The 25,926-nt window shown below is 41.7% G+C and overlaps 2 protein-coding genes across 7 annotated transcripts in view; one reads left to right on the forward strand and one right to left on the reverse strand.

The window, feature by feature from the left end:
* Positions 1 to 7,109: 7,109 nt before the first annotated feature.
* On the reverse strand, positions 7,110 to 11,935 carry LOC119161473 (translation machinery-associated protein 16). 2 transcript variants are annotated; one of them, XR_012887333.1, is made up of 7 exons: positions 11,767 to 11,907; positions 11,566 to 11,690; positions 11,447 to 11,484; positions 11,239 to 11,326; positions 10,579 to 10,767; positions 10,099 to 10,190; positions 7,176 to 7,358 (listed from the first exon to the last, which is right to left on the reverse strand). XR_012887333.1 is itself a non-coding variant. In XM_037413961.2 (6 exons), exons 1-6 carry the CDS (start codon positions 11,767 to 11,769, stop codon positions 7,268 to 7,270), a joined length of 534 nt encoding a protein of 177 aa, XP_037269858.1. In that variant the 5' UTR covers positions 11,770 to 11,935; the 3' UTR covers positions 7,110 to 7,267. The 2 variants fall into 2 exon arrangements, 1 of the variants encoding a protein (XP_037269858.1); XM_037413961.2 differs by lacking the exon at positions 10,099 to 10,190 and having other exon boundaries at positions 7,110 to 7,358; positions 11,767 to 11,935.
* A 1,914-nt stretch (positions 11,936 to 13,849) lies between these two features.
* The window catches only part of LOC119161470 (uncharacterized), a 64,229-nt gene continuing 52,152 nt past the window's right edge, over positions 13,850 to 25,926 (forward strand). For all 5 annotated transcript variants that reach the window (XM_037413957.2, XM_037413958.2, XM_075879218.1 and 2 more), the window contains exons 1-4: positions 13,850 to 14,112; positions 14,373 to 14,418; positions 14,563 to 14,583; positions 14,697 to 14,719. In XM_037413957.2, the coding sequence (XP_037269854.2) occupies positions 14,039 to 14,112; positions 14,373 to 14,418; positions 14,563 to 14,583; positions 14,697 to 14,719 (164 nt within the window). In that variant the 5' untranslated portion in view covers positions 13,850 to 14,038. The remainder of the gene's footprint in view (positions 14,113 to 14,372; positions 14,419 to 14,562; positions 14,584 to 14,696; positions 14,720 to 25,926) is intronic.

Here is a 25,926-nt window from a genome sequence, read left to right on the forward strand (position 1 = left end):
TCTTTGCGGGAAAGTAGTCAGTAAAGTTTTTCAAAGAGGAGATGCATGCTATCCAGATGACAAATGTTGTTGCATGGCTGAAAGACTCGCCAAGTATGCTTCTTTTTGCCCCTTTTTCTTTTATGGAATGTATGTGAGAAATGTGCTCATGCATCTCCCAGCTGCATTTTGAAAAATGGACGTCCAGATATTTTAAAAAGGTTGTCTTCAGCAGGACTTTTATGTTACTTAGTTTTGCTTTCAGAAATGTTGTTTCTATGATGGCTGATGGGGCAAATGCAGAAAAATAAGCTACACTTCATATCTCGATCTAGGCTTTAACAGTGAAATCAATTACTTTCTGTCAATTTGCTGTCTAACATAGTTCGTGAGATCATTAGTATGTGAAGCAAATGTAACTGATTTCAGGTGGTTCCACGATTACTTGCACTGCTTAAAAGAATTGGCTACACAACTCCAAAACAGCATGGCTTGTGTCTTCCAGTACCTGCGGCAGCCTGATTGGTCCTAGATACTCAAATTGAACTTAAGAAGCTTTACCATGTGGTCTAACTTCAGTTGCCTTACTGAAATATAAATGCAGAAATCCTTTGTGGGATACTCTTGAGCCAATTTAAAATAAATTTGTTGCATGTGAAAGAGGAAGTTATATTCAAATTGCCATAAAGCCTAAATATTATTTGTTTTCTGAATACGGCAAAGTTTTAAAAAAAAAGAAAATCACAAGACCTTGTAAAAGTCCTTTCTTCACTCCTGGTTGCCCTTCGTAATTTAAATTTGGCTTTTGTTCTGTTCTTCTGAAATTAGTGGCATTTTTTCTGAGCAGTCTACAGTACATAAATTCTGTCTGTTATATACTACCAGTAGCTGCAGTTTACAGAATTTCAATATAATTTTTTATAGCTGAGTTAGAGTTGTAAACTTTAAAAATGAGTTATTTTGCAATGTTTGGCAATATTTATAAATTTTGTCATTACAGTACATTTAAACCCAGATATTTCAGAACAGAAGGATATATATTTAAAAACAAATGTCTATCTCAAGCTATATTTAAAAATTCACACTTGCATTGTAATGTTTAACTGCATTTTGAAATGCAGTACACAAGGAAATTTCTATATTCAAGTTCACATCGAAGACATAGTAGTTTACGTAATTTATCATACATGCCTTGGAGAACATTGATATTGAATAAAGAGGTCTTTTGCAACCTTAGAACAGTGTGGAACCCCTCTTTTCAGTAGCACATGCTGTGCTAGTTTAGCAGCTAAGATGTGTTGACTTTAGTACAAGGGCGCAGGTTCGATTCCCGGCCATGGCAGCTACATTTCAATAAGTAAAATGCAAAAGCACCCACGTATTTAGACTTATGTATGCATGAAAGGACTACGGAAGGCAATAATTACTTTTAAGTCCTCCACCAAATAAGCATATCATGGTTTTGCACTTTGCCTTCCCTCCCCCATTATTCCCCTGCCCCTCAATAACAGATGACCAGAGGCTGTGTGCTTTACTGCACAACAGTTCTCTGCTATTATTATTCACTGCATTACTCTGCCTTATTGCAGCGAAGCATAAAGCAAATATATTTCTATGGAGCCCGAATAAAATCTCCGCTGGTTGAGACAGCCTTACACAGAGGCACGCACATTGCTCACTTTCCGCCATTGCTTGTACTGCCATTCTGGTTAAATGCCCTGTTTGAAAGCATCTGCTGGAAGAATGCCAATGGATAAACATGAAAATTTTTGATGACTCAAGTAATCAGGTCATTTAGGTGAAGAACACTTGCAGTGAGTGATAGAGCTTTCAATATCTTGTATGTAATGTTTGTTTTATATACAAGTAGGACAGTGCTATACTTTCACAGGAGATTGCCAGTGTGTGTTTTCAAGTGTTTGATATAGCAAATAATTCTGTGTCTGGATTAGACTGTATATACACTATATTATTAAGCTTGACTTGATGCTTTAGAAAAAGTTTTCTTGCCATTTCGCACATCTTTCATGAAAAATTGTATTTTTTGCACATATTTTTAGTCAATGAAGCAGTGCAAAAAGCACTAGATGATGGACTTGTGCAGAAATATGCAGAAAATAAGCATAAATGAGCAATACTCTCTGACTGCATTCTATGAGCTGTTAAAGTTTGTGCAAGATGCTGCACATATGAGGCATTTAAAGCCGTTAGGCTTGAACTGGCAAGTCTCCTAAGAAGTTACAGTAGCCAGGACATAATCTGTGGCACTACGTCCTGGTACTTGGCAAAAAAAAAAGAATCCTAGGAAGGTAAGTGGTGACAAGGTTTCTATCATCACCATAAAGGTATGGATTACTCGGGACTTTCAAGTAATGACACTTTCTACGTGCCATTACTAGAGACTGAGGTGCAGCACCAGTATGTGACCAGCTGCTGCACTGTTGCAACATTTTACAGCCACAATACGAGTGTCACGATCAGAACTTTTTCTTGTCTGTAAAAAGTCGCTAGCACCATCTGTGTTCAAGTATATGAACCCGGACAGAGAGATGGTAGACGAGGTCAAGGGAAGTGGCAGGGAATGTGAAGAGAGGGCACACTACCTAATAATGCATAATCTATGGCAATGACTTCTTGATGGAATCATGCATTAAAATGTCTAACATTATGTAAAAGGTATGTTAGAACAGCTTCTCTTTTCATGTTTGTAGTTTAGTGTGCCTGCTTGGGTGGTCTCTGACCAGTAAAGTGCGATCTTTTCAAAGGGGCCCTGTAACACTTTTTTAAGTCTTTTTTTTTTAAGTAGTTTACTGCTTTATTAATCAGCCACTGCAAAAATTTTAAGAATCTGTCAAGTCACTCGAGTACAACCCAAATTGCAAAGATTTGTCACATGCTGTAAGTCGACTCCCGTTAATTCAAACCCGAAGTGACCTTTGAACTTTGTTTGAAATATCAAAAAGTTTGAATTATCAGTAAGTCTCAGATATATGACTCTGGGCAAAGTGACATATTAATTTTATCACATTTTTAAATTTTGTAAACATTTTTAATTTTAAACCCTCACTGCACCCTATGAACAAAAACCACAGGTGTAAGGTCCACAAGTTTATTGGCTATTTACTGCTATTCAGACCTTTTAAATCAATCATGAATTGCCAACTGCTTGTTTTATGTGTGTGCCTTCAGCACAAGCTCTCTATACCAGTTGAGAAGCATCACAGTTTACCATGCGTGTGCTTCATTTAAAGATTTGTTTACTAGCAAAGCCTTTTTCCTTGAAGGCCTTAGACGCCTATTTGTAATTTTTAGACTGTTAATATTATATAAGCACACAAATTTTTAAGTAGTAGTGAGAAAGCAGCAGATTTTCAGTTATGGTACTGCAAAAAGTATGAATTAACCACATGATGAGTTTGAATTAAGAAGCTTTTAAATACTCTGAAAGAATAGAGGGCCAACCAAAAAAATGGATTTTTGTTTGAATTAACCAAAATTATGAATTATCAGAGTTTGAATTATTGTGAATCTACTGTAATTGATTTCTCTCTTCTCTCACCCCACGAGCGCATTGGAAGCTAAGCAGCAAGGGATGGCAGAAAGGAAAGAAGTTGCGATACGTGCAATTCATGGCCTTGAGCAGCAATTTTTGGTTTCTTTTTCGGTCATGTGGCTTGCTTTCAGCGTGATTGTAAGGACACGTGGTGGCCTTGGTAACAAGGCTCACGATGCACATATCAGCCAAGTGCCATGAATTTGGGTGTATGGCACATTCATTTGGGTATATGGCATCTCTTTAAAAAATAAAAGGAAACAATTTTTAGCTGGCTTTGAAAATTAATTGTGCATTCCAAGCAACATGTTGCATGCACTATAATGTTTGGCTCGTGTGTCAAGAAGCCTCAACTACCCATTGGCAGTGTTTTCTGACCACGCTGAAAAAGTGTTGCAGGGCCCTTTTATAAAGTAAGCCCACCCAAGTATGCATGGCCACCCTACTGATACAGCAATGGGCCAGTTCCAGAGTAAGTTTAATGAGGGTCACACACTTGGAAGTGACTCTACTGACTGGCCAGTGAAGCTGTTGGAACAACATGGTCAAGGCCATTCAAAAGCTTCGCTGTTCGGCTCTTCTGCTACACCAATTGAGAGTCCCACCACAGTGAATCATTCATTCAACCACCTAAGATTGGCCTAGAATATAGGTGAAATGTTTAGGACAGAACATGTCATTGTGTACTGGAGTAATCATAAAACCGTAATCATTGTTTTTGCATAAAATAATAAGTGTTACTATACCATTTTCCATGGTATTCAGTAGCTTCATAATCAGCTGTGACGAGCATCAATTTTTCTTTAATAGTTTTAAGTAGAAAAACTAAATGGCTACCCATTTATATGAGGTTTGAACCAAGTCTAATAATTTGCCTTTGTGTTTTATTTTGCACATGGGTGTTCACAGTGTACCCAACTGGCTATGCCTTTGTGCAATACAAAGCGAGTTGGAACTTGACTGGAATTCAGTTTTAAACAAACCCTAAGTGTGTCCTCTCACAGGACTTTTCATAAAGTGGTCTTGCTTTGTGCTTAGTCTTGCTCAAGATGGCGGTTGTAGAGATTCTTTGTTTCATTTGCCACTTTCAAAAAAAGGTTCTTACTTTGACTTAGATTCATTCGCATAGCAGAGCTGCCAAATCATTCTGTGTACCATGCATGCATTCATATCATATTTTGTGTGTGTGCACATTTATTCTTTGCATTCGTCGGGTCGACGCTACCGATGTCGGGTATTAGCGCTTGCGCGTTAAAATTGCCCATGTGTGTTCTTGTCCTTCCTGGCTCGATACTAATTGACGATGACCTGTGGCTCATACCCGCATGCCAGCGGCACATACCTGCCCATGGGTATGAGCCACTGTCTGGCGGGAATTGTTTGACAATGTACACGACGGGATTGTGACATTACTCATGTCTTGACCAGAGTGTCATATTCGTCACACCATCTTACCCTTCCATGCTAATTTTGGTTTACACTAAGTTGAGGGGATGACCACGAGAGCACCCAAACGTAAGCGGATAGATACAGACATAAAGATAGATAGACAGATAGATTGATAAATAGATAGATACGCTGAAAGTTACCGATTTTCGTTAAGAAATGCTTCGCACTTAGAAAAAAAAAATGTGCTGGTTAGTTAAATCATGCCTAATATGCTCATTATATTTGTGATAAATAGTATTCGAATTTGATGCACAATTATTCAAGCAAATCACTATTCACTTCAAATCCAAATTGAGCTTAAAATTTGCTATTCTTACAGTCTAGAGAATACAAATTAGAGCACAAAGTACTTTGCAGCCAAAAACAAAAGGGCTCGGTGCAATGAACATATATAATGTAAGAAATTGTTTCATATAATGAAATACTTCTTTTAAGCTTCACATTAATAGACATGTATTTCTGACCTGAATATAGCACAGCATACTTACCTGCCTTATTAAAACTTCATTGTTGCTACAGTTGAGGACTGATGCAAGAAATTTAATTCACTGTGGGCTCCAACAGTCAATGATTATTCTAAGCAGTTTTTTTGCAAATGTACCTCTCAAACTGTGTATCGCAGGACAAAGAGTGACAGCTGAAATGGAGTGTCATCTCTGCGATTGTCGGCTAGCATGCTGGTGGGCAATTGCAGGCACACTTTTCATGTAGTTCCCATAGATGAGAAATAGCATTCCATATCGTGATCCCATATAGTGAAAAAAGGCTGCCCTTTATTTATTGTAGAAAATGACCAATTTCAACTTGTTTTATATGACAGAGACTCGAAAGAGGCCGTCTTCATTTTGCTTAAGAAAATACATGAGTCAATTATTTTACCCAAATAAGGCATTTTCGGTAAGTGCACTGCTGTTGCAATAGTTCGGCAGCCAACTGATATTTCTGAGCTCCTTGCCCTTAGCAGAAAGCACAGGTACATACTTTGTAAAGTCTTGCACATGCTCTTTATAAAAACCAACTTGCAGGACTCCTGTTTTACGAATTCATGATTGCAACCACCATTCTGAATGTTCAACTGTTCAGACATAATGTATGCACTGTCGCAAAAGTCCACATTTAGTGCATCATTTGAACAAGCTTTTCTCACTTGTCACAAGAATAGCATTCACCAGTCAATAGCCATTTTTTTTAGTTTTTCTGTCTAAAAAGATTATTTTTTTTTTCATTTGACGTTGAATATTTTCCTTCTAAAAAGCATGTATTCATTGACGAAAACAAGAAAGTTGAAGCCTATATATCACATTAGCATAACAAATTTTACTGTCCAATTGTCTATTTGAGTGTTTCACAATGTGTGAAATAACGTAATCATCGAGAAACTGGTAAATATCACACGTCAACTCATCAAAGCAAACATCGGTGTCTGAATAATTAGTGTGATTGAAGAGCTCTACGATGATGGAAGACTTCTTTTTTGAAACAATGCATAAGCAATGCAGACATCGCCTTTACTGGACACCTAAACCCAAGTCTTGATAAAATTTGAAATGGTGGGTAACACGACGATAAAAAAACCCAGTGCTGCCATAAGTGAAGGGACACACAAAGTAGCTTGTAAACGAGACAGCCTCATTCAAAGTGCTTGTGGAGGGGCATTTTTTCAAGTGAACGAGCCAAATTCGTTCAAGACAGTTTGGGCAGTTTGGCAAGGGTGAGCTGTGCCAGTCCAAAACAGTTAGGGGTTAACCATTCGTCGTGCAATGTGTATTGCACAACAAGTGTGTGGTTTAAAGCTTCCCACCCACTACAAAATGTTCAGTCATAATTCATATTCCTCAGTCACAGCATCAACAAAGTGCACATAATGCTTCACGCAGGTACCTCACTTCTACTCGAAATGACAAATAATGGCACATGAGGTGCTTCCCTACTTCATAGAAGTTATGATTTCGAGTGTAGTTCATTCCTTGGAGTACACTTGTATTAGTTTCCCCAAAAGAGTTTGGAACAAGCTTTAGAAAAGCTGCTCTTCCAGCTTTCACTGCGACAGTGCTGCATGGTCTGCTCAGGCTTGGCATTTTTTTACGGATGATTGATGGCAGTGGATTATAAAAGATTTTAACGAATGTTCAACCATGAGCTGCATTATTTGTAACAAACGCAGTACAGAAATTTAAAACATGCCAACACAAAGTTACAAGTTTTGAAACATATTTACACAGCTTGTTTGCAAGCTTACATAAATACACACATAATAGTCTCAACAAATTTTTTAAAAATTTTGACTCAGTGGAGTGCTAGTCGTTCCAGCGTGGCCTTAGAAATTGTGCGCATGTCAATTTTCGGCAGGTAATTCACAGAGCTTCCGTCCCACTCCCTGAAAAAAAAAAAAAAAGGAAAATTTTAAAACATGTTTTGCAAGCTACAGTTCCTGCTAAATTTGCACTGAACAGTTTTGAATGAAAAATACAACTTGTGAAACCTTATAAAATAAAATCTTGACATATGCAGCAAAACTGTCAGTACGATTGAACAACCCGCAAATCCTCTCCCCCTACGTGAAAAAATAGCAGGCAATCTCCAGGAAGCACATTTGAATTAGTATTTTCTCAGGATGCCACTGGTGGTTCTCTAACCATGGCGACCTTGAAACCGACAGATAATAGGCCAAGGGAAGTTATTTCGCGTATTTTCATTGAGGTGTAATATCTATAATTCAATGGACAAAAAAGAAAAAACTTGCCCCTGCAAGAGTATAATGCAAAATACAGGTAGATCCTTGTCTCTTTATTCATTTGTTCACTTTATTTAGAAAGTTATATAATGCTTCACTTATCCAATTACCCCCAGCTTTCTGCATTGAAGCAATCATGCTTTCGTTTTGCAAAGCAAAGTTCATACTTTTGATCTCCTGAGATCCAGTATACGAGGTCTGTTAGAAAAGTATCCAACCTTATTTTTTTGGGAGCACCTGATAAATTTGAAACACATGTGCTTGCATCAGCCGGCCTTGAACCTTCGTGCACATGCGTGAATTTTTTTCCAACTGCCAATAGCGTAAGTCGCTGAAACGCAGCATTTTAGTGAGGTTATGCGCGGTGCTCTAGTTGGTTTTTCATTGCAAAAAAAAATGATGGAGGGACTCGAGCAGCGCTACTGCATCAAACTTTGCCACAAACTGGGCGACAGCTAAGTGGAGACCACTGGGAAGATCAAGACGGCTTTCGGTGACAACGCTATGATTCGCACACAGATGAAGCAGTGGTACAACCGGTTTAAAGACGGTCACACATCGGTGCAGAGCAAGCCATGCTCCGGTTGGCCATCAACATGCTGAAACGACCAGGTCATTGCCGAAGTGAAAGCTATGATGATGCAGGACCGTCGTGTGACTATCCGAAAAATTGTGGAAGAGGTGGGCATCAGCACTTTCTCTGCACATTCCATTGTGACCGAAGATTTGGCCATGAGACTTGCGGTGAAACGGTGGAGCATAAGCAACTTTGTGTTGAAGTTTCACAGGACATGCTTGATTTCACAAGAAGTGACCGTAACTTCATGAACACAATTATCAATGGTGACGAATCTTGGGTGTATGGGTACAACCCGGAAACCAAATCCCAGTCGTCACAGTGGCAGCATTCCACGTCACTTAGACCGAAGAAGGCCCACCAAGTGCACAGCAACGTCAAAGTGATGCTGAGTGCTTTTCTTTTACTCCAGCGGTGTAGCACCCCACGAGTAATCACCACAGGGTCAATACTACAGTGATGTTCTCAGTCGCCTACATGATGCTGTGCGGTGCAAGAGACCCGAGTTGTGGTCAACAGGAAAGTGGCGCATCCATCACGACAGTGCTCCTGCTCATTCCTCACACTTGGTTCAGACTTCTTTGGTGAAAATTCACTCCTGTAGTTTAACAGGCTCCTTACTCTCCTGATATGGCCCTTTGCGACCCAAACTCGAGAGGACATTGAAAGGAGAGCTATTTCAGACAAGGGAAGACATGGCTGCAACGACAGCTGAGCTGACCTCAATTCTGAAAGAGGCCTTCTGAGAATGGTTCCAACAATGGCAGCACCGCTGGGAGAAGTGTGGAGTCCCAAGGCGACTACTTTGAGGAGGATTAGGTTTTCAACGCTCCTATTATTCCAGATTTTTTCTTCCACCAAAGGTCTCATACTTTTCTAACAGGCCTCATATTTGCTTTTAAATTGAATAGTTGCTTGAGCCTTTCGGTCTATTTACTGCATTGCTGACAACATTGCAAAGGATAGCGTAAACTATTTTATCATGAGATTAACTTTGCTACTACATAGAGTGTAGTAATGTTGGGATCGCATGTTCACAGAAGCCCTGTCCACATATCAGCAATGTATTATTGATAGAAACAAAAGTTTTATTTCATGGTCCCTTTGCACAAGCACGGACACAAGAATTTTGCACCGTTGTTTTTTTGTTGCAATAGGTAGCTTATGACTCACTAATCATGGTTGGAATTCTCATTTACATAAGTGCATGACTGTTATCCAGTTAGAGACGTTTTTAGAGCGTCGAGTCTCATTTTCGCCGAGCTAAGCAGGAGCAGTTCCATGGGCATGGTAAACACAGCTGGCCTGGACATGGGCACTATGCAAGAGAGTGTGCACGAGCATGTGGCGCCCACGTCACAACACAGTCAACAAACGCGGCGAAGCTGCAGAAACGGAAGTGGAAATCAAAGGTAGCGCAAGCGCAAGGCATGTGCCAGAAACCAGCCAACACAAACTCGTGATGTAGGTGTGCTGCTTTTTCAACTGTTTTCAAGTCCTATCAAATGGTGACATTGAGGCGCACGCTTGTGCTGCCGTAAGTACAATAAATTATGTAATTGCCACTAAAAAAGCCCAGCAACACTTTCTCAACTAGCCATGAAATGGATTCACTAAAGGAGCTTATTGCCTCACGAATTCACCACAACAAGGACTTTTAAAAATCGTCCAGTAAGAGAGGAGTTGCAAAGATTTATCACACACCGCGATTGCATTCTCTCTTGTCTCGTCCCAACAAAAGCGCTGGAAGCTAAGCAAAGGAGGGATGGCACGGACAAAGAAAATATGTCACGCGCATGTCATTACCTCGAGTGCCTTTGCTCTCTCTTTGAATATGCGGACTTTCAGTGTAATGGCGCGCGCACACATGGACAAGTCATGGCCTCCCGCAGCGATCCCTGTAATGACAGAGTGCGCCATGCTCAAATCAGCCAATGGCAGATACAATGGCCATGACATACGATTTCTGAGCTTCTTCCGTCATTTGTCGAGAGCAATTGATTCTTCAGTCATTTCATTCATTTATTCTTCCAACATTTGTTGAGAAAGCAACTTTTTACCTGACTTTGATCATTCATTGTGAACTTCAGGCCACATGCTGCCCGAAATTTTCGGCTCACGTGTTTTCGAGAGTCTCTTCTACCGATCGACAGCATTTTCTGACCAAGCTCTAAAAGTGTTGCAGGGCCTCTTTATGGACATAGTGTGAAGGTTACTTGTACGGTGACATCCAAAAGCACACGAAGCTGTAAAACAAAAATAGGTGGACAGATGCACCATACTTACAGGAAAAGCTTGAATGCATCTGGCGAGAGCAAATCTGGTGCTTCAATGCCACATGAATTGTAATTTCGGATCTCACTCTCAAGGGTGATCTTGATGGCATCTAATCGCCCTTTGAACTGAGTGACGGTGCCACGAATGCGTTCGATGTTATCAACGTGCTCAAGCTCCCCGTCAAAACGCCGGAAGTACCTGCAAGTGTGAAGAGAAGGAATAACTTTTCGGGATGAATGTGACTGTGTCACAGACAATAAATGCAACCCATTATGATGGCCATTATGATGGCTAAGGCACACGGCTGCTGACCCACAGGTCGCGGGATCGAATCCTGGCCGCATTTTCGATAGAGGCGAAAATGCTTGAAACCTGTGTGCTTATATTTAACCGCGCGTTAAAGAACGCCAGGGGGTCGAAATTTCCAGAGCCTTCCACTACGGCGTCCCTTATAATATGGTGTTTTGGGGACGTTAAACCACAAGAACTATTAAAATTATTATTTTATCAGACGATAAATGCACCTTCTGAAAGACAACAGTGCATGTAATTAAAAAAAATAAAACACGCCGCTACTGCCGCGTGGCTTTCGCTAGGGCTTAAAAATACAAACTGTATCTTGCGTTCATCAGCCTTTGGCCATGAGCATAAAGGATTAGCAAATCTCACCTTTCAATCAATGAGTCAAACTCTGCTGGGGCGAGCCTGTCTTTCTCAAGGGTAGGCAGGTTCTCACGAAACCAGGCAAGCTTCTCGACTGAAAGAGAGCGATCAAGGTGGATGACAGGGGCATGCCAGCAATACATGCTGAACATAAAAGCGCTTGCGTCCACGACATTTACTGTCGCACCTAAATCAATTAAAAGAATCAACTTACGTTTGTTTTTCAGCTTGAGTGCTAACTGCTTTTTCCTACTGCAAAACAAAACGAGGGTTTCAAGAATTCATGTTTGCTACACATTTCCGACGCATGCCCATTCAAGACAGTAGCCTTACGTAGTGATTTTGCTGCAGTGAATTTTCTTCCTCGCCATCTGCTGAGCCTTTCGGCTGTTTGGATGCACCGGCCTTGACGTCCGGGCTTGTATGCGCCTCTTTTTCTCTGCTTGATCAGCCTTTGGCTGCAAAAATAAACGACGGTGAGAAACGGAGTAAAATCGGGGCACTTATATGAGCCAATGGCAAACGAAACATCACCATTGCGCTTTGATTTTCCGGCTAGATGATACCTGAAACTACCACCGAACTGCTCAAACGACGGAAGGCAAAAAACCTGAACGCAGATACTACGAGAACGACTATACAACAACAATACGGCAAGTGCGCTCACAAGGAAACTTTCGTGCAGCGCATGACAGCACGTGTACTACCAACGCCTCCTCTAGAAAGATGCCTGAGGAATGGCTCGCGCTCCCAGCGAAGTTGGCCTGCCTTCAGTTTTAAACAAGCTCCGCGCGGTGGCGCTCGCGACCAACACTATCATCACGGCGACGAGTGGTACCAACTTGGCGTTTTTCATCTGCGGCCCATAGGGGCGCGTCAGTCGAGAGTTGTTCGAGACCTGCAACTGTGCATCACTGTTTCGAAGGCTATGTAAAGTGTTGCGTTGTTGCACCGTCCGCCACAAGTAACGCTAGCGACCAAGAACATATTCAAAATGAAGAGAGAAAGAGTGTGGCAGTTGTTTTTTTTTTTTTTTCTCATGCGGCAGGCATCTTCCTAGAGGATGCGTTGGTACTACGAACTAACCACGACTGTCCTCTTGTGTCGGTCTGCTCGGCCGTTTCTTCTTCCCCGTAATGCGCTATTCTAGTTCAAGTACGACGAACCAACTCGCCCACCAATCTTCAACACTCACGTAACCACGACCTTCTGTATTTTACTGACCTGCCCAGCAAGCCAAGCGCCAGCACGCCCTTTCTGGTATTGGTGCCTACCGCTATGCACCCTGTGGCGCTGCAACTTACCTCATCCGCACTGGTTGCTGGTGGCCAAAACAAGAGTCGCTGCGCTTTTTTTTTTTTTTTTTCGTCTGCTCCCGTGACGCTGGAAGAAAATCAGCAGCAATGTTTACGCGTGCATACACTCTGGACGATTACAAGGAATGAAAACCTCTTTTTGAGTAAACTTAACAGTATAATGACGATCTTTCGCTACCGTCAGCTCGTGCCGAGCTGCGACAGAAGTGTGCAGGTCGGTGCTGTTTGTACACCAGCAAAGCGAGGTTTCTTGGTGCACATTAACCATCACGATGGTGGTGTCCTGCGTGTCTTTCTGCGAATCAAGACGAGGAAAGACTCCTGATGTGACTTTTTATGAGTTTCCAGTGACCGAGGTCCATAAAAAATGGATCGAGGTGATTTCTGTGTCGTAAAGGACTACGTGTCTCTAAAGGAGTTGCTGGGCGGGTTGGTGGTGCATGACAGACTGAAGCGCATATTAGCCCAAAAATAATAAACAGACAACCTCAAGAAAGTAAACGACGACGAGCTATACTCACAACTGTTTATTAGCAAAAAAAAAAAGAAAGATGACATGAGTGCACATATGAAAACCATGTCACTACGTGTGGTTATGCAACTAGGTTTTGAAACACACCAATTGTGTGAATAATTAGCGTTAAATAAGTGATTTTAAGTCCTGTTTTGTTTCAAAACAGTTGCAGAGTGTCTTTCATTATTTATTCATGTAGCTGCGATCTACATTTGCAATTTGAGACGAAGGTATTTATGCGCAAAATTGTCTCCATTGGGTTGTTTTCTATGCGCGCTGGATGCCACGGCCACTGTCAAATGTCATAGTCCTTGCACTTTCTTGTCCAGACAGTTAATGCAATCCAGCTAATTGTGCGACAAGTCTACCATTGTATAGACGTATAGGCGGTATCATGAGTTAAATAAATATTTGGAGGGCCAGCACTTTTTACAACCTGTCTCTGTCATCGTTCTTTCTTGTTTTGCACGCTGGTACATGTGTTTGTATCTGATTTGCGGTTCTATTTGAAAAATAATGCACTGAAATGTCAACTAAAATGCAAAAGAACATTCTCAAAGTCACATGAAATAAAATGATTCAAGATACCCGCTATATTTACTCAATGCGTGATGAAACTCTTCTCGAACCAGCGGTAACCCATGCATTTCCATGCATCCACCAGTGCTCAGCTGGGGTAACTCGAGCGCTCCCTAGGTGGTGAAGTTCGGCATCCGAGCCGGCGCAGGCAGCTCCGTAGACCGTCGCCAGCTGGGCAGGTCAGGAGTACAGTAGGTCGTGATATGCATTTACGGTATTTCAAGGAAGCTTCCGATACTCCATTTGTGCTTGCGGGAAAGCCGCCGAGCAAGGGTGTAGAATTTTTTATTAACCTATAAGTCTAAGCATAATGCAATGGCTCTTACTAAGTGCAATCTTCTGCCCACCATTTCATACCAGGAAGAGTTATGGTGGTAGTTGTAGAAAGGGAAGTTAGATGATCGCTTACAATTTCAAAGGAATGGGCTCTTGTTTCAGCTATTGCTGTAGAGAGCAAAACAAGCGAGCTAGGTAATACGATTTTCGTGCTGTTTCTTGGAATGCTTGCAAGTGCTGCACGATTGAGCACTGTTTATTCTTGCTGCATAAGTTTTTCTTTAGTAATGGTTGACTCCGTCCATATGATCACATACTTTCCTGTACATAATGCTAGTGCTTATGCATATGCTAACATCATCTTCGGTGGGCGTGACAGTACCTATCTTAACTTGGCAGCATTAAATAACTTTCATCGTTGCGGTTTCGGTAACTACCGTCCTTTATGTTGCCAGGCATGTCAAACCGGCTGGTTACTTCGATACGTCGAGCCTCATCGAAGTAAGTAACATGTTGCTATCTTTTTTGTTATTAAAACCCCGTGTCGAAGTAAAGATGGATTAGTACTTTAGAAGTTCAGTGTTTTAGCCATTTTTACAATTGCCAAGTTGGTTGTGTCATACATCATTATTTTTCATTTTGCAGTTTGAAACACTTATTGATGAGGTAAGTTGCTCAGAACGATATACACCTCCGCTTATAAGTGGCTAATTGATTGCAGAACGAGGCATGTAAACAGAAAAAAGTCGCTTATGTTTGCAATCTCATTCATATTCCAGCAGTCGACTAGCGAGCCCAAAAGGTAAGCACATAGGCTCTTCCTTCCGTGATTATATTTCTAACCAGCAAGGTTACTAGTATATGTTGCAGCAAAGCTCCATCGTCATACCTTGATTACCAATACCATAGCAGCAACAACAAGTTCTAATATAAAAAACAAAGGTTGAAAAAAGTAGCGAGTTGGTGAGCTTCATCATAAAACACACAAAGATTAAAGCTGCACGAATGCTCACTATTAACTGAAAATTTCATTCAACCCGGACACATATACATACAGGTCATCATTTGATGTACCATATTCATATGTAAGCTACAAACTAGTGCTTACACAAAAAGCCAATCTCCTAGAAAAGGAGATTAGAATTTTGGATGGTCGTATATGATATTCTTGCAGACCTTGTGCATACTGTCAATAGTTTGTAGCTTAGATACTCATATGATGCATCATGGGATGATCTCCTGTATGTATGTATATGTTGCTGTGTTGAATGAAAATTTCAGTTGATGGGTGCAGCTGTGAGTGATTTTCACCAGTTGAACTGTAGGTTACTTGCGTCAGCATGTTGCCTCTCAGAATTTCTGCACTGCATTCATTTGAAGCATCAAAGTCTATTGCGGTGGTGTAGATTACGGTGCTCGGCTGCTAACCCGTATGTTGCGAATTCGATCCTGGATATGGTGGTCACATTTCTATGGAGGTGAAATGCTGGAAGCCTATGATGTTGGTGCATCTGGAACACCAGATGATCCTAATTCCCAAGGCCATACCTATGGCGTGCCTCATAATTGTGTTGTGGTTTTGGCTTGTAGAACCCCAGATATTAATATTTGAAGTGTCAGAATCCTTTTAAACACTTAGACTTTGTAGGGAGATGGGAAGGGCTTCAATCTCTTCGATACTAGAAGCACCCATTTATGACATGTTATTTGTAACAATCAAGTGGAAAGGGGTAGTCATTGCCTAGTAACAGTGACAACTCCTTCGTTTATTTTCTATTTCAATTAAAAAAAATGACATCCTTTTTTTTCTGTTGATGTTGTTGATGTGACATTAAAAACACTAATGATTTTGCTTGACCTACATTTGTTGTGGAACCACACAGTTAGGTGAAGTAGCTTATGGTACAGAAAAGACGGGCATATGAAGCGTAGACCCACGCCCCGCCGCGGTGGTCTAGTGGCTAAGGTACTCGGCTGCTGACCCGCAGGTCGCGCGTTCGAATCCCGGCTGCGGCGGCTGCATTTCCGATGGAGGCGGAAATGCTGTAGGCCCGTGTGCTCAGATTTGGGTGCACGTTAAAGAACCCCAGCTGGTCGAAATTTCCGGAGCCCTCCACTACGGCGTCTCTCATAATCAAATGGTGGTTTTGGGACGTTAAACCCCACATATCAATCAATGAAGCGTAGACCCAAGATTAGCAAAAAGCAGAGTACAGGTCTTGTGTTGATGTTCTGTATGCCTGCTTTTTCCTGCTAATATGAATCTTTACTAAGTCACCCCTTATGGTTGGTAGTGCAAATGTTTGAGAAAGGCGTAACGAATGACAAGTCACTAGCATGCATAGCTTGTCATTTCTTGTTTTCGTGTCTTGTTGGAAATTCACATGACCGGCAGCAATGGATCCACACCAACGAGCTCAATAAAATTGTCACTCTGGTTTCTATGGACTTGATGTGCTGGAGTTTTCAAATGCACCATGCTGTAATGAGGAGGTATATTTTTAAGAGTTGACTATGAGACTTACCATTTCAGGATGTGCTAACTGGATAGTACTCGCGAGCCAGTAGATCACTGCTGTAGAGCTCTATTCAGTATGTGTGGTCCCAGTGGACTCTTGGGCGCCTATTTCGTAAGTGTTCTGTCACAGCACAGAGGAGGGATCTTCTATAGAAGAATGAGAGGGAGCGAACAGCCAATAGGTGAGCTAAGAGAATTCTGAAATGCTTTCAACAGATGAATAAATACAGAATTATTATAGCTGAATGTCAATATTGGCGGGTATGGTTTCCAAAGCTTGAGATTAAAAGGTGGGATGACTTCAACAATATATTTGTAAGAGAGCACAGACACAGAATTTTTGCACCTCTTTTTTTTTTTGTAGCAGCTAGTTTATGACCCATTTATCACTGCTTTAAACCTCATTTGTGCAAATGTGCGACAGTTACTTATTTTTAGAGTGCACAGTCGCAGTTTTGGTTTCAAAGAGCACGGAGCTGGGCAGGAGCAGTTCCGGTAGCAAGGTAAACACAGCTGGTCACGTGACCACGCAAAACTGTCAATGGGTGCTGCACGCGAGAGCGGGCACCACACTGACAGCACACGCAAAACCACAGACATGGAGGAAGAAATCACAGGTAGCACAAGGCGAGTGTCAAGCAAACAGACAACACAAACTTGTGATGTAGGTTTGTTTACACTCCCACTGTATTGATGGCGGCATCTTGAGGGACTCCGCATCTCACTTAGTCGCACGGCACGCTCTTTAAAATTAATTTTAATTATTTTCTAGACTATATTAGCTCTTGATATTTCGTAGAAGTCTTGTATGTCTCTAGATAATTTGAGTTCACGCGTTATCTCGCCTTCCAAATTTTGTGTCTGTGCTCCTTTAAAGGAGCACTGACATCAAATTCACTCATGTCAAGATTTTTGCGTCGACGAGTAGCTATCGACCCCCTAGTAGCGATTTGCGACCAAAAACGCATATGAGGTACGAATGAATATCTGTAATATTTATGAATATATCTGCTATCGAACATGGTTCAAAATGGATCGAAGGCCAGCCAAATTTTAGTGCTGTCTCGCGGCCACGTCGAGGCTGCTGCACAGCTGATGCTGCTTTCACAAAAAATAGTGGCGTCACGCACACTGGCATTTCGTCTGCTAGGAGCGCACGTGCAGTCAGTCGAGCTGTGTCTCTGATGATGTAGACTAAAGCCCCTCCATGCATTTTCCACTGGCTAGGTCAAGTAGCGCCAACTCGTTCTTCCCCTCTCCCTTTAGCCCCGGCCTCGAGAAAGGGCCTTGTACTGCCAGTGAAACCCAACTCGTTCGCCAACACGAAATTTACGTCCAGTCCCTCTGTCCATCGGCACATATGAAGTAAATCCACTGGCTGCATTGAGGTTCGTGGCTCTAAAAGACATGAAACGCCACGCAATCTTCGCTTTTTCCGCACCTCGACGTGCAGGTTTTCAATGCGTAGCGGTTCCCCGACATTCTGGCACATATTGTCACTCTGAATGATCGTACTCACGCTGTGGAGCACATGTCAAATTAGTCGATGCCACAGGATGAATCGCTCACACGCTTCAACACAGCAAAGAGAGCCATTAGTGAGAGCATGGGCGGGAGTTGGCTCCGAACACACTCAGATCGTCGACGTCATTGTTACTAGCGCATCGTCACTCAGGATGGTATTTGTGAAATGTATCACACCGAACACGTAGCACTAGTGTCGATGTCGCAGGGCAGTTTATTTTTCATTTTTTCTCGCTAGCTTTTCTACGCTGCTTGACATCGAATTAAAATAACTTCCACGCGACGGATGCCATTCAAATTTGGCCAAGAAGACCTATGCATACCAAGCTATCGAATGATGGGCTCACCTCGATCTTAAAATTAGATGTCAGTGCTCCTTTAATGTATTGGGTCAACGCTAGATGGCGTCGCAATTTGACTAATCGCCAAATTTTTTCGAACTATCGGCGCGGGATCGGGGTAAGCCAGGCTCAAAACAAGCTAATTTGATTCTCCAGGCTTAAGCACTTACGTTTGAATCTTATCCACATCATTTAGAGGCCATTTTGTATCCATTCTATCGACAGAACAAGGCTTCCGCCTATTCTGTTCTGTTGCTATTCTCACGCCTTGACCATCAGACTAGCCTCGACTAACCCCGTGGGACTCTCTCTCATTCTTTCATTTGATCCCCTTTTCATGCTGTAACACAATGGTTACAAAAGAGCTCTCTTGCACAATGCCATACCTGGTAGTGCATACCTGGTAGTGGTTAGGAGTGTTGTATAGGATGCAGCTCTCACCACCAAGTATTCTGTTGTAAATCTACCACAGTGGCTCAGTGGTTACTGTGCCTGGCGGCTAACCTGAAAGCTGCAGGACCACTCCAGGCTGGGCTGGTTGCGTTTTAATGGAGGGCAAATGCCAGAGAACCATGTACTGTGCAGGGTCAATGCACATAACAGAAATTATTTACTCTGTCACCTGAATGTGCAGACAATCTTGCTTGCTTTTTCATTGTGTTCAGGCTACACTTAATATGTTATTTAGTTGTTCATTCACCATTGGCTGATGGTACGTTGTGCCTTCATCTCATCAAGAGTGTGGAGCCATGTTTTCTTATCCATACGAAAAGGCCAAGCATTTCATCGTCATCAGCCTGATACCCCCACTGCAGAACAAATGCCTCTCCCATGATCCGCCAATCAACCTGGTCTTGTGCTTTCTGCTACCACGTTATACCTGTGAACGTTTTAGTCTCATCGGCCCACCTAACTTTCTGTCTCCTCTTCATGCGTTTGCCTTCTCTGGGAATCCTGTCAGTTACCCTTAGCGACCAGTAATTATCCTGTCTACGTACTACGTGCCCGGCTCATGTCCATTTCTTCTTCATGATTTCAACTAAGATATCCTTAACTCCGGTTTTGTTCCCTGATCCACTCCGTTTCTTATTGTCTCTTAATGTTACACCTGTCATTTTCCTATCCACCACCTGCTGCGTCGTCCTTAATTTAAGCTTAACTCTCTTTGTAAGTCTCCAGGTTTCTGCTCCATAGATAAGTACCGGCAAAATACAGCTGTTATATACCTTCCTCTTGAGAGTCAGTGGCAGATTACCTGTCACGATTTGATAATGCTTGTAAATGTGATCCACCTCATCCTTATTCTTTTAGTTATTTCACTCTCATGATTAGGCTCCGCGGTGGCTACCTGTCCTAAGTAGATATGTTCCCTTACAAGTTCCAGCGTTTCTCCACCTTTTGCAATGTGCTGTTTTCTGCTGAGACTGTTGCACATTACTTTATTTTTGTGCATATTAATTTTCAGACCCACTCTTCTGCTTTCCGTGTCCAGTTGAGCAATCACGAGCTCTAATTTGTCCCCCTTGTTACTCATAAAGACAATGTCATCAGCGAATCGCATGGTACTGAGATACTCTCTATTAACTATTATCCCTAACTATTCTAAATCTAGGGCCCTGAGAAACCTCCTGTAAATATGCGGTGAATAGCATTGGAGAGGTCGTGTCTTCCTGCCTTACACATTTTTTTATTGGGATTCTGTCGCTTTATTTATGGAGAACTAAGGTGGCTGTGGATCCACTGTAGATTTTTTCCCAGTATGTTTATGAACGGTTCGTCAATGCCCTGATTCCGTAGTGCCTGCATTACTGCTGATGTCTCGACTGAGTCAAATGCCTTCTTGTAGCCTATGAAAGCTATGTATTAGGAATGAATTGCAACAGAACTGAAAGTTGGGCTAGTTGGATATGCATGGTATAACTATCAGTTAAAGCGCACGAAAACAGACAGGAAGAGAGGACAAGCGCTTGTATTAGGGTTCGTTGTATTCTGTGCATTTCTCTGTTACCTGATTGATAGTATGAATATGGTCTATTGTGGAGTAAGTTGTATATACTTTATTTACTTCATAGTCTGGGTAGGGTGTTGTTTTTACTATAATTATTATTTAGTAGCTGCCATACGGAAATTTTTTATGTAGGTCCATATTGTGCAGTGAACTGTTGAAAAATGCGTTGCTAAGAGAATGAGCAAAACAAACTTGACTGTCATGGTACAAATAGCCATTTGCAAAGTTAAGTCAGGGGTATGTATCATATGAACTTAATGATGTTTCTCACTGAGAGATCTGTAGTGGCTGCCAAAATCCAGGAGCGAGCACTTGGATTACACCAAGCCGAATCAACCAGTGGAATACAGGAGCACGCTTGTGAGATCACAATGAAAGCTACTTATGCACACATCACATAAGCTGGTTGTGGAAACTATTCCTGTCTTGCCTCTGTATATTTCCATTACAACAGTGGTTGCAATTGGAAAAGTGCTACCAAGGTCGCTTACACAATGACGGAAGGTACTTAAACCGCTCATCCTAATCCGTGCCTCGGTGGCAGAGTAAGTGAGTGAAGGGGAGTGAGCTGCTCTGAAATGACCTCTGGAATGCACAAACTTATTCCAGATCAATCAATGATTTCTTGCAGCACAGCAAAAGATCGTTCTGTGGACCGACCAGTGCGAAATGCCATTATATGTGCATTTAAGAATCGCTTATCCAATGATGCAGTGCTAGCAAACAAACACATGACCAGCATGTCAAACAAGTGTGGCTGCATCATTCTCTAATATTTCTGTGCGTAAATTCTGTTCCCTGGCAAAAGCCAGGGAACAGAATTGCACATTTTGCAGTGGCCTCAGCTAGGCCACAATCTTGTACACACTCTGTGATAGAATGTTCATTGCGCCACACTGGATTGGTTGATTCTTGTCTGATGATCAGTTGTGAGAACAGCATCTGGAAAAGGCAGAGCTATCTTTAGTAGCACACCCCCAACTATCACTTACAGTTCTACGCAGTGCTGTATGCGTAAGAACACTAAGTGCCCTGCTTGGGGTTCATGAGTCCTCTTTCCAGCATTCACCTTGTGCTGAGGTACATTCTGCTGCTCGTCTACACGTGAGCAAGCCAATTGCTTTCAGTGTTCTTTCTATAGGCAATGTATATCACTTCACCATTCGCAATGCCCATGAGCTATAGGTGGCATGCTGTGCGATTCAAGATGGGGCCCGGAGGAGGGTCAAGTTGTTTGTTAGCATAGGAACAGATAGGATGTGCCATTTTCACTGGATGAATTCATGAGCTGCATTGAAATGGACACCAGAAATAAACACTTTCCTAAACCATGGAAAGTGCTAAGTGCTCACTACCTAATTATTTTCCACGTGTAAAATGTTATATTTCAGTCCTGTAACTGTGCATCACAATGATTCTTTGCAAAATCCTGTGTGGTGCTTTCACAGCCTTCTACATCCAGTGGAAATCCTCATAGTCAAGATGGTTTCTTTAAGCATCACTGGTGAAAGCAATTCAGAGAGTTTTCCCCGCCGAACAACTCGACCACTCTATGTGACCATGGTAACGTCTGCGTGTGGAGAACATTTTTTCGTTTTGCTCTTATACTGGTCAACAAGCCAATTGCTTGCAGTGTTCTGCCATCTATCAACAAACATACAAAGGCAGGCAGCACAGCATGGAAAGCAACATTAGGTGAAGGACGGCATTCAAAGCACTCGCTCTAGGGCTATCCTAGAGCGAGTTCAACCTCGAATGACTCAAACGTCGCTTACAATTCATAACAGCACTTTTCTAGCAAGAACGATGTGACCTATTTGAAAGTATTGGCAGTTTGAGATTGCTCAGTTCTAGTAGAGCGCATTGCGAGCCTGTACACAATGTTATGGGATTCATGCAATACAAAAGCACAACACTGATAATGCTGTACGCAAGGAAAAGAGGGTGAGTTTCGGCTGAAGTGTCAGATGATAACATTTAACTAACCTACGTTGCTACAGGAAATCTAGCAAAGCTCATATGTGTATGCTGTGTGCAGTCATTGAAAACACGAGTTGCCACATATCTTCATGAAAAGTTACTGCCTCGCAAAAATGAATCAGATTTATGTTGTCATTAAAGGGCCGGTTTGTTCACTGATGCCGAAAACACGCCAAGTCATATTATTTGTTTCTTGCCAACGCATTAACATGAGACTAGCACAGCCAAACAAGAGAACAACTTGGTAGTTCTGCCATTGTGTCGTCTATTAACCCTTCTCAAGAGGACGCTCCTGAATTCCGCCTGGGGGCATGGCAGTTTATGGGCACTGTGAATAGCTTGGTGGGCGTGGAATGGAAGGTACAGTTAATAATTAGTTTCTGCATTGGTGCCTGGCAGAACACCACGCCCATTCTTTTGAGTCATAGTAGTGGTTGGCACTTCTAGGTATGCAAAAAGTACTGAAATAAGTGTACGAAAGAACATCAGGTCTTTGCATTAGGCCCAGAGATTCATTATATTACATTAGAACTTTTTGCTTGGTGAGTTAGTAAATGTTTTATTATAGGATGTATTGCTAAAAGAATGGACAAACACAGGAAAACTATGTAGATAAAAAGAGTGACATTTTTCTGCACAGTGGGTGTAACATCACTTTCTGCTGCAATACCTCGCATTAGTCTGCTCGAGCTGATGTCTTGTGCTACCCAATCAGTGGTACAAAACATGGGCTCTTTTTCTCTACAGCATTTTTTTTGTGCCATTTTACCTGTTTCGTGCTTAATGTTCTAAAACAAATTCTAAGGTACAATTTCAAAACTGTAATATAATTGTGAGGCGTGCTTTAGTGGAAGCCTCAAATCTATTTTTATCCTCTTGAGTTCTTTTTTTCGCATCATATGTATATTTACATAGTATTTATAAATGCATCCACTTAAGGTGAACAAGCCAATCGAAATATTGGTTGCAAATGTGAGGCATGACATCTAAATGGGATTCAAAGGTAGTGACCATGCAGGAAGAATTTTTTAGCAAACATTTAAAAGTAGTCCTATTTAAGCATATTCTGAAAGTTGTGGCCTTTTAACGCAGTATTTGTTAATTGTGGGAGGCTAGGCAGCAGTTACTATACACAGCACTAGAGGTAAACGTAACACTTGTAATGTGTCTGTTTATTGTATTAGGCCCCGCCGCAGTGGTCTAGTGGCTAAGGTGCTCAGCTGCTGACCCGCAGGTCGCGGGATCGATTCCCGGCTGCGGCGGCTGCATTTCCAATAGAGGCGAGAATGCTGTAGGCCCATGTGCTCAGATTTGGGCACACGTTAAAGAACCCCAGGTGGTCGAAATTTCCGGAGCTCTCCACTACGGCGTCTCTCATAATCGTATGTTGGTTTTCGGACGTTAAACTCCACATATCAATCATGGTTATTGTATTGGGCAAGCAGATGATTGAGCAGTAGCCAGGGGTTGTCTATGGAGAATGGTTTAATAGGCTCTACTCTATTTTGTTTCCTTTCCTATTGCTTGCTTTGCCATTAATGTATGAGTGTAGTCATCCTTCTGCATTTAGTTACTCCATTTAGAAGGTGTTGTTTGGCAGAGCGATTCACCTCAAGCCTTTTAGATGGTCTGCATTTCATGTGATAATCTTCATGTGACAGTTAATCCACCACTTTTCTATATTATGGCCATCATGATTCAATTTTTTACATGACTATTTAGCCCAAGCTGTAGAGAACATGAAAATGCATTTTAATGCAGGTGAAATCATGGAGGCCTGTGTGATGTCAGCATACGGGAACACCAGATGGTTGAAATTTTTGAAGCCCTCCACAGTGGTATCTCTCATAATCGTGTCATGGTTTTATTATTTATTACAAAACTTGGAAAATCTTGATTGCAGAGGCTGCTAGAGAATTTGAAGACAGGTGGCAAGTGCTGTGATTCAGTCAGGATGAATTTCTATTTGTCAATAGAATTGGCTGCATTAAATTTCAGAGCTTACTCTACCTATAGATTTCTCATGTGGACAATTGTTGTTCCTTACTTCTTTAGTAGAGTACTGTAGTGGAGGTCTTGTCTTAAAATTACAGAATTTATTGAGCTATCGATTTATACTAAATATATTAATAAGTTTGTTTCTGAAAAATACAACAAATAAATCATTCAAAAATGGATGCGGGCATAAAAAGAAACAGTGCATATCCTTGCACATTTGTCTTGTGTTTCTGCCATTTTTGCACTGTGTTTAATGGTGTTCAAGATAATTATTGAATAGGCCAGTTATTGATTTTTGTAAATGATTACATTACCTCCTTTGCAGCTACTTCACCAGACAGCGATTTTGCTCATTTATTACTGCATTGATTCATCACACGGGGATGCATGCATTTATTGGATATCCTTTTGCCAATTTTTTGGCATAAATGGCCTCGTAGCTAGTCCCTCAAAAAAAAAAAAAAAAAGAGAGGGAGAGAAAGAGAGAGACTTCAGGCCAGCCGCAGCACATCTTTTAGCATGAAGCTCATGAAGCTAGACTTTAGTTGCATCATGGAGATAGTAGGTAGTGGTCACATTGTGTCATAAACTGCTCGTGCTAACCAAGTCAACCCTGTATTGAACCTCACACTATGACGGTGCTTTTGAAACGTGATCTCATGTTGCCAAAGCAGTCCTTTTGTCAAGCTTTATTCAGCATATGTTTTTCCATGTTCTGCGCAGATTCAGCTAAGCATGTTCGCTTTGCTGTTCCTCTTCTAGAAATAGGACGGGTCTCTTTGGCCTTATGTGCTCTCATAGTCCACTGTTAGCTTGGCAAACATGGTGACAGTTTGAATGCAGGCATCAGCGGTGTGTGGCACCACATGGATGCTGTTTACAGTTTTCATGGTACAAATAGGCACATGCTTCGTGTTAGAAGCGATAATAAACTCTGCACTTACTCAAATTTGGTCATGCTAAAAGGGGAAAGCACCCTTTTATTGTACCTGCAAAAAATGTAATTAAAGAAGAAAGACAACATTTCAATGTGAGTACTTTTTGGAAGTTCATGGGATAAAGTTTATCACAGATGTATGGCTATGCCATTGTGCTGCATTATGCATGAGGAACATTTGATAATATTGTAATAAATTTGGTGACTTGTAAGAGCTTGGTATTTAATTGAATTTTTCAAATAAATCTCTTTCCTACGGGCCATCTCTCATCATTTCAGGATGTCAAGATTAGTGGAATAATGGCAGTAAAAAAAAAACATATTCATGGAGTGAATGATGATGAGTGGGGCGAAGCGTTCGGAGCCCGTTCGTCCGTGCAACCATTCGTGCGTCCATCCATGCATCTGTCTGTGCATCCGTTCGCGAGTCCATCCGTCTGTCTGTTCGTGCATCTAACCATTCGTTCGTCTGCTAGTCTGTCTGTCTGTCTGTTCGTGCTTCCATGTAGTAAACACTCCAAGTACCGCCATCTCCTATCTCGCATCCCATGTGGCACATACCCGTTCTAGAGCAGGTATGTGCCACCAGTGGCTTCATACTACTACATACATACAAGAGATGGACAGACCCACACCTTAAGGAGCTTCGCCCCTAAAAAACAAGAGAGTTATTATTATACAATTGTGTGTGTCACATAATCAA

Source organism: Rhipicephalus microplus, chromosome X (genome assembly GCF_043290135.1).
Source record: "Rhipicephalus microplus isolate Deutch F79 chromosome X, USDA_Rmic, whole genome shotgun sequence".
Taxonomy (NCBI): Eukaryota; Metazoa; Arthropoda; class Arachnida; order Ixodida; family Ixodidae; genus Rhipicephalus; species Rhipicephalus microplus.

Excerpts from the sequence above, each read along its gene's own strand:
- LOC119161473 (XM_037413961.2), bottom strand. Across the intron at positions 11,485-11,565 it reads CACTGCAGCAAAATCACTAC|TAGGAAAAAGCAGTTAGCAC; the intron begins GTAAGGCTACTG and ends TTTGTTTTGCAG. Across the intron at positions 7,359-10,578 it reads GATGCATTCAAGCTTTTCCT|GGAGTGGGACGGAAGCTCTG; the intron begins GTAAGTATGGTG and ends TTTTTTTTTCAG.